Raw genomic sequence first — 13,020 nt, 5'->3', positions numbered from 1 at the left:
ATATTATTAAGAAGACCCTGAAGTGGGGACATGTCCGCTTATAGTGTCTTGGTGGTTACGCTCCTGGTACTTTGGGCTTATGGAGGGAAAATATGATTTCTTTCAAATTTAGCATTGAACATTTCAATTGAAATAACATAAAAACAAACTGACATTTTCGGTTTCTTTAGAATGACACAATTATGTGATTGTCATTCATTTATGTCAAATACTTCAGTTAAAGGAATATTCCAGTCTCAAAACAAGTTCAGCTCATTCAACAGCATTTTTGGCATAATGTTGATTACCACCAAAAATAATTTCAACTTGTCCCCCATTAAAAAAAAAAGAAAGAAAAAAAAGTAACACTTTACAATAAGGTTCCGTTCATCCAACATTAGTTAATGCTTTGGATATCATGAACAAACAATGAACAGTATATATTTTTTACAGCATATATTAATCTTTGTTAATGTAAGTTAATACAAATTAATTGTTCATTGTTAGTTCATAGTGCATTAACTAATGTTAACAAATGCAACTTTTGATTTAAAAAAATGTATTAGTATATGTTGAAATTAACATCAGCCAAGATTAATAAATGCTGTGAAAGTTTTATTAAGTGTTAGTTCATGTTAGCTAATGTTGTCAATTAATGTTAACAAATGGTACCTTATTGTAAAGTGTTACCCAAAAAAGTAAAAAATAAAATTAAAAAAATAATTTAAAAAAATCAAAGTTACAGGAAGTCACTTCCAACTGAAGTGAATGGGGCCAGTCTATTATTATTAAAAATACACATAGTTTCAAAAGTGTAGCCACACAACGTAAATATTGTTCATGTTAACATGATTTTAACATGATAAAATCACATACAAACTATTATGTGTAAAGTTATATCCAATACCAGGATTACAGGGTCATGTCGTCATGACAACAAAGCTGTAAAATTGCCTATATCTTTACACAGATAAGGTTAGTAAGCAATTTTATCACACTCAAATTATGTTAACATGTATATTGTTATCTTGTGGCTATACTTTTGAAACTGTGCGATATGATGCATTTATCGATTCACTTCCATTTTAAGTGACTTACTGTAACTGTGATTTTTACTTTTTTTAAATGAATGAGGGGCGTGTCAAAGTTATATTTTGTAGTAATTAACATTTTGCCACAAATTCTGTTGTCTGAGCTTAACTTGCATTCAACACTGAACATTCCTTTAAATCTATTAATTGAAAAAAGAACAATTAATTACTGGGTTTTTTATTGTAGTTTACAATTTATTACAGTTTCAAAATTTAAATCACTTACAATATAAAATCAAATCATCATCAAATACTAAAGTAGTTGTAATAATAGTGCACCGGACATCAAAACACAGTTTACAATTTATTTTGTTAAAAGAAATTTTATATGCTTGGCCAGTCCCTATAAAAGAATTCACTACATTGTAAATATCTGGGGATTTTCCCACTTTTAAATGGCATTTTTGCCCTTTTACATTAAGAGATATGTCTCATGAAGAATCACAGGTTATACGTTTTGTTTAAGTAAAATTCTCTAGGACTAATGGAGTTGTTTTTATGCTTCCAGATAAATCCGCTCATGGTTATATTGCAGCCAATACTCTGGTGAGTTACTCTGTTTTTCTCATTTTGTTTCCCAATTTGAAATTTGATTCTAACATCTTAATGAATCAAATGATCCATGATTCAAGCACCTTCCAGTGATGCCATTTCTACCTCCCACAAGCAAAACCATTACTAGCACTTACTAAAGATTCATTAAAACAAAAGAATTCATGAGGCTCAATCTTTTGCTTGTGGTTATATTGTAAGCTTTTCCCGATTTGTTTCTTTGTCCCATCACCTGCATGTGCTTCTGATGTTGCTGTCATTGCCGTGTCCTCCACTGATCAAAAATGACCAGCTTGAAACTGCTAGAAAACCATATTAGGCTGGTTGTAGCAATGGTTAAAACCAGTATACTAACTCTCACAAACAAAGATGGTGTGGGCAGGCAACATACTGCTTATTAGGAGGTAAACTTTTTTTTTAAATTAAGTTTTTTGAACAACAACTCAATTTTCCATCAGGCTCAGCAGCTGACTCAGATTCTCTGTTGTAAATCTGTAAATCTGGACATCTCATTTTTCCCTCATGTGGACTATAAAGTGAACCATGCGTTATGTTGAGGGCTGGAATTCCATATCAGAATGTTTGAGAATCAGGTTGTCTGTTTATGACAGGCCTGACTAACCCTGAAAGTTGTGTTAAGATTCAGCTTTCACGTGCTTAGCCTTTAAACTTTTCGGGTTGTTGTTATGTCTTTAATTTGACCCTGGCATCGATCCTGGTGTAGACTGGTTGGTTTGTAAGTGGGTATGTGTCTGTGTTTGTTTTACTCATCATCTCACACATACACACTTTACCACATAGTAAAAACAACACTTACTATTCAATGAATATTTCCTATTCAACAGGTGATGAATGAGTTTAAGCAATTGACAGGAATAGCTTTACTACATAAATCACACTCTTATAGAAATATTCTGGGTTCAATACAAGTTAAGCTCAGTCGACAGCATTTGTAGCATAATGCTGATTACCACAAAAATTTATTTCAACTCATCCCTGCTTTTCTTTAAAACAAAAGTGAAAATCGAGGTTACAGTGAGGCACTTACAATGAAGTGACTGGGGGCCAGTTTTTGTTCATGTTAACACTATGGCTGGGAATCGTAAGGAATTTAGCAATTCCGGTTCCGATTCCTCTTAAAGATTCTGGTTCCTTAACAGTTCCAGTAACAATTCCATTCATTCTTTTAGTACCTTTTTTAAAAATAATTATTTGGAAATGAGAAATGCAATTCCTATTGTATTTACTACCCTCTGCTGTCTGTTACCCAATAATGATATCATTTCAGATTTCTACAGAGCAGCTATAACTAATCAGAAATACATTTAGAACAGTTCTTGTAAAAGGTGTGTTTCCAGACCCCAAATTCACAAAGATTATATGATTCCGGTACTTTTTAGAGAACGGAACCAGTTCTGAACAAGAACCGGTTCTCGGTTCCCAGCCCTAGTTAACACACAAATTGTTTCCGTCTTGTGACGAGACTTTTGAAACAGTGAGTATTTTAATGTTTACAGATTTGCCCTATTCATTTCTATTGTAAGTGCCTCACTGTAAGGTGTTTTCCTTTTTTAAAAGGGGTAATGACATGCATATTTTCTTTATTTTATTTCCTTCCTTAAAGGTTTACTTCTAATGTTATTAAAGTTTCTTGCACAAAAAAAAAAAAAAAAAAAAAAACGCCCATTGTTATGATTGGCTAACATAATTGAAAAGCAAACGCCCTCCCGCCATCACAAGTGTGGAACTGTATTTTCCAAGAATGAAAGATTTTAAACTTGCAAGCTAATTACGAAATCCCCTAAAAGCACTCAGTCCAGGCAATCATTGATATGTCCCAGTTTATGAAAAGTACACAATCAAACTACAACAGTTGTTAGACTGAAATAACAATAGAAACCTGAACAAAATCGTCAAACTGTTTCGCCCCAGTATTTATCAGATACACAAGATTTGGTGATAAAGTAATTCTTTTTAAAAAGCGAAAATAGTCGAACACAAGCTGAGAATGTGAAGGGTTAATAAATGTGTATCAAGCTGTAGGGAGAGTGTTATAAGGGACGGTCGTCTGGGGATTCCCCTGTTTGATCTTCCGGCTTCAATATGCATCCCGTGTCAGAAAATAAGCGATGTTTGCCGACTGGGAAATCACCCTTAAATTATTCGCCGGTCGACCGGTGGAGGGGTTCTCCCTTGATAAATTTGAAAATGGGCGTCCCGATGCATTCATTTTGGGCAAAATCTGGGACATTATGACTATAACGAGACAGATGAGAAAGCAGGCAGCCTTACTAACATACACTTCACCATTGTTTTTGGCTGCGCTCCGTGTTCTATATTTAAATAATTGAATCTCAGATCAATAATTACTGTCATGTCCAAAATTGTTGCCACTGCTACATCTTTCAATACAAGTTTCTTTGCAAAGCCTGAATCCTTGGTTCTCAGAATTCTACCATGAATCCAAAGAATCCAAAAATTTATTCCCACGTTGCTTTCAGGTACTATGTTTGAATTAGCCACTCATTCCTAACATTGGGATCCTTTAGAAGGCTATTCAGAGATACAATATTTCCACAACTGGGAACACAACAACGTCTGGGGACCTAACTTTACACTTTTCGCTGGTTAAAAGCAAACTACACTTACAATAGTACCACTTTCAGTGTTGAAGCTGCTTTCTCTCTCTGTCAACTCAGCGGCCGCGACGATTTCATATGTTGTGGAGGCAGGGACTATGCAAATGACACCGCACTGTGACTTCACAATGTAGGCGATTTCAAAACGAGTCGTTTTTGCAGGGTGGAAACAATAAATGCCCTTTTTGGTCTAGAGAGGAAGCTTTGAGTTCTGAAACTTACAGTATGTCTTTACAATAAAGTGACCTCTTACAGTATATGTAAAAATATCAAGAAAAATTTGATTCCTTATGCCATGACACCTTGACTTAATTTTTGTGGTAATCAATATTATGGCACAAATGCTGTCGATTGAGCTTAAATTGTTTTGAACCCGGAATATTCATTTAAAAAGAGTCTCCCCAAACTGTTATTATTTATAAAATTACTCAGCATAGGGGATAAATTATACATTTCTAGGTAACAAAAGTGTTGCATTAGCGAATTTATTCTTAATCAGTATTGTTGTCTTGATTTCCAGTAAAAAAATATCTAAACATTCTTAAAAAAAGACACATTTACTCAAACTTAGAGAGACTTTTGCCTAACCCCTTTAAGGATTTAAAACAAGTAAAAAAAAAAAAAATCTGTCAATGGAACAAGAAAAAAATACGCTTCTGTTCAAGATAAATGCAAGACAAAGTCTAAATATCTCAGGGAGTTTTGCTCCTCTTATAAATTTGTCTCATTTTAAGGATGTTTCTAATCTTCATGTGAAAGGCTGGGGCAAAAGATCTGAGCTTCATAAATATGATTTTTGCAACAGTTAACAGCTGAAATGATCGACCAGTAAAAATGGTGAAAAGTGGATGTCCATGTTCAGACCACAAAGATTCTCACGCCTTTTCTTAGTTATATTTTACCCTCATCCTTTCCCCTCACATACAGAACCTCCCAAACCAACCTTTCCCTCTGTCTGCCCCCTAACACTTTCCCTCCTGTCCTCTCTTCTCTGCAGTCCATTTGTAGTGTTTGATTACTTCATGGGTTTTTTGTGTCAAGTTAAATATCCTCCCGTTCTCAACCTTATCATCATTCAGAACCGTCTCCTGTCTTCCGGGCCACCTGTCAGCCTTAGAACCTGCAGCGTGTTATTTGACAAGGTAAAACTTCACCTTTATACTGTACGCCACTAAAGATGCAGCACATTATTTGGCAAAGCTGATGCCTCTACGGTGCTGCCGCTAGTCTAGAGCTGGTCTACAATATTATTTGGCATGATGCTTACGGTACTGCATTGAGCTGTAAAATGCTGCAAACACTGCTAATAATCTTATAGATCTTATGGAAACTCTTTTTGATGTACATGGAGAAGCTTGAATGAGCTCATCTCAGTATTGTCCCTGAAATGATGTTGGATTTCTCACCTGAAGCTGAACCACAATGAACATTCTTGTCACTATAACTAATGTTGGTAGGATGCACAAAGCTAGTCTAGAAAACACCAACATGTACACTTAAAGACCCCATGAAATGGTTTGATGAACGCATTACTTCCAAGTGTTGACGTATTTCCTTTTGGAACAGGAAGTTGAGGAAGGACAGAATATATATTTAATTATGTTTATTTCTTTATTTTTTTTACCTATTAAATTAAGGGGTAAGAAAAATAATAATTTTTCCATAATTATCACTGAAATAATATTACAGTTTGTTTATAAGATTAAAAAAAATTTAAGATTATTTTTAAGCATTTAAATTTTACATAGTAAAAAATTATTTAGCCTTTTATTTATTATAACTTGAACTGTATAGTTAGAATAACTGCCCTGGATTGATCTTTTTGAGATAACTCAGTTATACAAGTTTTTGTTGGCTGAGCATTAATTCAGTGCAATTAATTATATAAATAATAACACATTAAAGAGATTAATGCAATGAATCATGGCCACAAACCGTAATAAGGAATATTTCTACCATTGGAGCAATTCAAGCTCAAAGCATCGCCTGTTTCCTCCAGGGGGCAGTAAGCGAAACTCCAGCTGTATAAGCAATGCACATCTTATACAGAAAACAAACCACACTTACCCACAGCAAACACTACAAGATCCCTGCATCCCAATCTGCCCTAAACAGTACCCGAGATAAGAATTAGGTTGTCCCAAATCATATTATGTGGAAATGAGTGTCCCAAATTTCCCGGATGGTCTACTATTTCCGGTAGATTTCCAAAGTGTGGATTCGTGAACACTTTTTCTGATAATATTACCCACAGTCCCTTGCTCGAAGGAGGAGTTTGACCATTCGCTTCAGAAATACAATTGGCACATCTTCACTTTTTTCACATCATGTTTTTACAACATAAAACAACATTAAAGGTTACGTAAGTTTGTTTGAACTCTGTGAAGAGAAAATAATTTGTTCTCGCTGTTGGACGAAGATGCTGATCGGCCCATTAAATTGCGAACAATCAAGCGTCTCCATTTACAGTGATCAGAAAAGGGTATAAGTGATTAATAATCCGCATTTTCCCATCATGCATTCTCTGATGCCCATTTACTATATTTGTACTGCTTTTTGTGGGTGCTCTTGTGTGTTTTTAGAGCTTCTTTCTCGAATATAATCTTTAACAAAAATTGTCAGCACTCGGCACCATATCTGATATAAACGGAATTATCACAAACAGAAATTGATCCAAATTTACACAACTGTCTGTTCTCGTTTTATTTTTGTCAGTTGTAATGATGTAAAAAGTATGTGATGCTGTCAAAGGAAAAAAATATACAAATAAAGTGATCCAGTACAATATCATTCATGTGTTCTGTCTTTCCGCCTTGGTATAAAATTTAAGTTAAATATATAATACAAGATCTTTACTTTAGTTGATGACGAATCATAAGATCACACCTTTAACTTTAAATGTAACTGTTGTCCTTGATATATTTAATCTGGAACACATTGTGAACATCACAGATTGAATATAGATAACGATAGGAAAAGAGATGAGTTTGGTTCGCATTAAATGCATGCATGATTATATCAAAACATTAGCGGCTCTCCCCACGAAACACCCCTTGACAGATATTCAACGACGTGCTGTTTCTTTTCCAATATAAAAAGCATTTGAAATGTATTAAGAATAATGAATGAATGATAGTAATAATGAAATGAGGATGATTGACAGGACAGTGTACGGCGACAGAATGCATGTAACAATGCGACTGAGGGGTCTTTGGTTTCAAGACGCGATTTAATGACGTGATAGTATGCACCCTTTTTTGCTACACACTAAAGAGTAGATACTTTTCCTTCACAAAAAGAGTGCACACTTTAAAGGCATAGCAGAAGTAGGCGAATTGGGAGGCGGTCGATGAGTTTCATTCTTGCGTTCAAACAAAGCTTGATGTAGCGCAAATCCGAATGCAGGGATCTCAAGATGTGTTTTTCTACGTTTCAGACTACATTAGAACAAAAAAAATGGTATGTTTAAGTCATGACGCAACCAAAGTGAGACAATCAAAAAACATCGTCTGATACAGGTGTACATTACCGCTTCCTTAGAAAAGCCCTTATTATAAATCTATTTAAGACAGATTGACGAATTCAATTGCAAAAAAGGATTACTGTGAACTGTAGGCCAATGATAGGCTTATGTTCAATAATATGGAAATAAACAATATATTGGATTTTTAAGCCTTTTTTTTTAATCAATGCTTTACTCGTCTACCACAATAATGTAATGCATTTTAATTATTTGTAATATTATTTTAATTTCATGTATCGCGGCAGATCTGAGGTGAAATGTCCACTGTGTGGCACTAAACAGATGAGGCTTTCAGGGTTTAAATCAACAAAGCAAACCTCCCTACCCTAAACCTTAAACCAAAACCTAACCGATAGTGTCATAAAAAGCAAAAGTGAGATGAAAAACATAATTACAGAAGCAACCGTGTCATTTTGTGGTGTTTCGATTACACTTTTGGCTCACGTGTTGAGTCACATGCTCGAAAGGAACTCATAACACGGTCCTTTGCATTAGAAGTAAGAAGTAATTCACAAACTTAAGTAAGAATAAGTTTGTGAATATAGTCGGTTGTGTAATGCAAAAGTTTAAATGTGTCGTCTTACATGTCATGCGCTATAGTAAAAGTGTTTAGCTGTGTGGCGGAATGATCCGCCCCTCCGGCTCGTCATCGTCGCCCCGCCTCAAGGGCCGCCCTTCAGCCAGGCTCACGACGGGAGTTGGGTGGGAGAGTGAGAAGAGGTGCATAATTAATAAGTCTCGTTTAGTCAGCGGTGGATGAAGCACACCTGATGGGAATAATGCTTCATCACCGCTGTCTTTAAAAGGCAGAGCGCACCTCTTCTCAGGGAGCCGGCTTCAAATCTCCACGTGTGCACACACTGGCATCCTCACACGCCTAGGACCAGAGCTGGACACGCTGCCGGACCCGTTCTTCGAACCCCCGGATGCGATAATGAGCCGCCGGAGGTGAACAGCTCACGTTGCCGCCGACGGGCTAGATGCCAGGTCGCCTTCCCCTCACGCTTGCCGCGGGCCTGGGAAGACAGGCCGCCAGTGATGCCTCCGCCCCTCGTGCCGTTGACTTTGGAGGGGAGCGTGAGTGGCCGATTGACCCAGCTCATGCCTGGGCTATCCTATGGACACTACCCCGCCCTTTCACGGAGCTCCGTTCACCATGAGGATGCCAGATTCCCCCTTTATTATGAACACTATTCCCCCTTGGACACTTTAGTATCCCTTTTGGACATTTTACGTTTATTATTGTTTCCAATAAATGCCTCTCCGAGGCTTGACGCCACACCCACTGGGTCTGTCTCTTGCTCACCCTGCTACAAGCTGTCATAAGATGGCATTGTGTGAAGGCGAAAAGTGTTTATAAACTGTTTATCTGCAGTTTTACTCATGATTTGTGTAAAAGGTAATAAAAGTCGTTGTTTTAGGGCCTCTAGTGTTCATTTCATCATGAAAGTACATACAGCGAGCCACAAATTATATATATATATATATATATATATATATATATATATATATATAAAATATAGGCATAGTAACGTGATTCTATGAGACCAGGTTGCAAAGAACACCAAGTTTGATTTCATGGGGTCTTTAAGATGAAGATATTTAGGCACTTTCCTATTTTTCCCTCTCATATTTGAAGGCTTTCGCACTAGTGCTCTGCTTAAATTGCTTGCTAGATTGCTTGCCTTATTAAATACAGTACTTCCTTAACCACAGTTCATTATGACAACATACATAGCCACACCAACAGTGCTACATGCATGCAAGTGTGTGTATGTGTGTCTGTTATCTTCCACCATCCATCTCATACCTCCAGGTGCTAGACTCCTCCGGAAACTCAATCTCTTCCTTATATTTCAGGTTTAGAATCATAGTAGGATGAATGCCAGTTGCTAATTGGCAGAGACAAATATGAAAATGCATGTGATACTTAATCTTGTGAGTCTGACCTTTACACAAGGCTGCTGATTTCAAGCTGGTTTTAGCTCAGGTTTCCTTGTTGTGCATAGTGCTTCTTTTAACTCTTACCAATGTGCAAAGTTTAGGAAGCAATATGATTTGTTTTCAAATGCCTTGGATGTTTAAATTGCAATGCATTTGAATTAAACAAGCGTTCTGAATTGCTTCTTTGAAAGGGGCCAGTTTAGTCATTTCAGTGCTGTCAACGTAACTGTGTTAAGGGTTTGTAAGAATTTTGCAGTTCACAGTATGAACTTTCACAAAAGTAGGGCAGATACTTAGCAGAGATAACGTCGCAGTTCTTTAACAGACCATTGTCAATAAATGTTATAATAAAAGCAGCAGAATGTTGTCTGTAAATGTTATAATTACATACATGAATGTACATAGACAGAAAACAGTGGCTATGTTCAGAAGAGCATACTTGCATACTGTTCTTGCTATTCCTGCAGCAAATAGTGTGTATACTGTGTATAGTATGCACATTTTCAGTATGCAGACTTAGATGACCTACTGTACTACATTTGCCAAAATGTGCAGTATACAACAAAGCACACCGGAAGTAGTTCACAATTTTTAACATCTCTTTTTTTGACCCACTATTGGTTAAGACTGCCAAAAGTAAGGATATTTTTACACAACACTGGATTAAAAGTTTTAAATAACAGTTTTTACTTCAAAGATGATAACTGGATGCCACTCAAACGTATTATGACAAGGTCATGTGACAACAACAAAGCATCCTACTCCTTGAGATGTTTATTGTGGAGTAATTTCTTCTGTTTCATTTACAGTTTTTAAAAAATAGTCGGCAGTACACAGTGTATATTGCACAGTATTTATGTATACTGCACAGTGTTCAGTTTGTATTCCATTCTGATCGACGCCATGCACCTCTGCTTTCACTTCTGGACTCCACTCAGGTCGGCAGTGTTTATGTTGTCACCCTCTAGATGTTGAAATTACTTCAGCTGAAGCAAGAATTACATGTAGATCTATGCCGTTATATTAGTATGGAGCCATATTTCTGCCAAAAGAAAACAAACACAATCTGCTTTGTAAAGAAAAACTCAACTCTCAAACAAACCGAATGCAATTTGCAAATACAAAGGGCCATTTGAGAAAAAATGAAGAGCAGTTGTCCTGTACCACTGGCTTAACAAACAAATGCGCTGTGTTTTACAAATATAAAAAAATTGTTTCGTATGAGCCTACATCATATTTCACAAATAAATACAATCTATTCTACAAATTCTACAGGACTGTTGAACAAATACAAAAATATATCCTCACTTTTAACCGTAAAGAAATTTGAATACCTTTATGTCTAAGGCTGTTTCGTGGTAACATTGCATTTTATGCTTTAAAGATCATCTTACATTGTTGGTGACATTATTTTACGATACACAGTGCTTAGACCTGAAACCAGAAGATCAATGAATGAAGTGTCTTATTATGGAGATACACTATATTGCCAAAAGTATTCGCTCACCCATCCAAATAATTGAATTCAGGTGTTCCAATCACTTCTATGGCCACAGGTGTATAAAATGAAGCACCTAGGCTTCTACAAACATTTGTGAAAGAATGGGCCACTCTCAGGAGCTCAGTGAATTCCAGCGTGGTACTGTGATAGGATGCCACCTGTGCAACAAGTCCAGTCATGAAATTTCCTCGCTACTAAATATTCCACAGTCAACTGTCAGTGGTATTATAACAAAGTGGAAGCGATTGGGAATGACAGCAACTCAGCCACGAAGTGGTAGGCCACGTAAAATGACAGAGCGGGGTCAACGGATGCTGAGGCGCATAGTGCGCAGAGGTCGCCAACTTTCTGCAGAGTCAATCGCTACAGACCTCCAAAGTTCATGTGGCCTTCAGATTAGCTCAAGAACAGTGCGTAGAGAGCTTCATGGAATGGGTTTCCATGGCCAAGCAGCTGCATCCAAGCCATACATCACCAAGTGCAATGCAAAGCGTCGGATGCAGTGGTGTAAAGCACGCCGCTACTGGACTCTAGAGCAGTGGAGACGCGTTCTCTGGAGTGACGAATCACACTTCTCCATCTGGCAATCTGATGGATGAGTCTGGGTTTGGCGGTTGCCAGGAGAATGGTACTTGTCTGACTGCATTGTGCCAACTGTGAAGTTTGGTGGAGGGGGGATTATGGTGTGGGGTTGTTTTTCAGGAGCTGGGCTTGGCCCCTTAGTTCCAGTGAAAGGAACTCTGAATGCTTCAGCATACCAAGAGATTTTGGACAATTCCATGCTCCCAACTTTGTGGGAACAGTTTGGGGATGGCCCCTTCCTGTTCCAACATGACTGCGCACCAGTGCACAAAGCAAGGTCCATAAAGACATGGATGAGCGAGTTTGGTGTGGAAGAACTTGACTGGCCTGCACAGAGTCCTGACCTCAACCCGATAGAGAACCTTTGGGATGAATTAGAGCGAAGACTGCGAGCCAGGCCTTCTCGTCCAACATCAGTGTCTGACCTCACAAATGCGCTTCTGGAAGAATGGTCAAAAATTCCCATAAACACACTCCTAAACCTTGTGGAAAGCCTTCCCAGAAGAGTTGAAGCTGTTATAGCTGCAAAGGGTGGGCCGACGTCATATTAAACCCTATGGATTAAAAATGGGATGTCACTTAAGTTCATATGCGTCTAAAGGCAGATGAGCGAATACTTTTGGCAATATAGTGTATGTAGTTCAAAACAATGCTGAGGTCCATCAATGTATATCTGTGTGCATCTGTTTTCAACCAAAGGAGTGGTGACTGCAGTGCCAAGTCAAGTCATTTTTATTTGTATAGCACTTTTCACAACACATATCGTTTCAAAGCAGCTTTACAGAAAATTATGCTGTAACAAAAAATGAAGCTGTAATGTCTGTAATGTCTTAAAGTTTTCATTCTGCGGTTCAATAAAAAAGAGCCCACTATAATGATAAAATCGAGTGTCACGCTAAATGCGTTTATCTCAGGCCACTTTTATAAATTCCTAAGAAGCTTAGCATCAATACTTCTGAAACCTGTTCTTCACAAAGCCATAATTGTTTCCCTTATTGAATATATGTTCAAAAAGTTTAATATGTGTGAAGACAAGATGATGTGCAATTTCCACGTTTGCCAGCATTTTCACATTATTTTCATGTTGATGAGACAAACTCCTGGACATATTACCAAAAGTTTCGTCTGTATTTCAGCACCTTAGGGTGGTGCAACCGATGCGGTCGCACCCGGCCCCGCACTTCAGTGGGGCCCCGTGGCATTCGGTTA

At 37.4% G+C, this 13,020-nt stretch overlaps 1 protein-coding gene across 3 annotated transcripts in view; it reads left to right on the top strand.

Annotated features, from left to right (window-relative positions):
* LOC127433944 (serine/threonine-protein kinase PAK 3) overlaps window positions 1-13,020 on the top strand; it is a 62,920-nt gene that overhangs the window by 30,341 nt on the left and 19,559 nt on the right. For 2 of the 3 annotated variants that reach the window (XR_007895960.1, XM_051686334.1), the window contains exons 5-6: window positions 1,579-1,616; window positions 5,341-5,403. Coding sequence is in view for 2 of the 3 variants with exons in the window: in XM_051686334.1 (XP_051542294.1) it covers window positions 1,579-1,616; window positions 5,341-5,403 (101 nt within the window). In the remaining variant the exon portion in view is untranslated. The remainder of the gene's footprint in view (window positions 1-1,578; window positions 1,617-5,340; window positions 5,404-13,020) is intronic. The other variant, XM_051686346.1, reaches the window with a different exon arrangement.

The sequence above is a fragment of the Myxocyprinus asiaticus genome, chromosome 4 (genome assembly GCF_019703515.2).
Source record: "Myxocyprinus asiaticus isolate MX2 ecotype Aquarium Trade chromosome 4, UBuf_Myxa_2, whole genome shotgun sequence".
In the NCBI taxonomy this organism is placed as follows: Eukaryota; Metazoa; Chordata; class Actinopteri; order Cypriniformes; family Catostomidae; genus Myxocyprinus; species Myxocyprinus asiaticus.
Note: the sequence above shows the minus strand (reverse complement) of the source record. Positions and strands in the feature narration are given on the sequence as shown.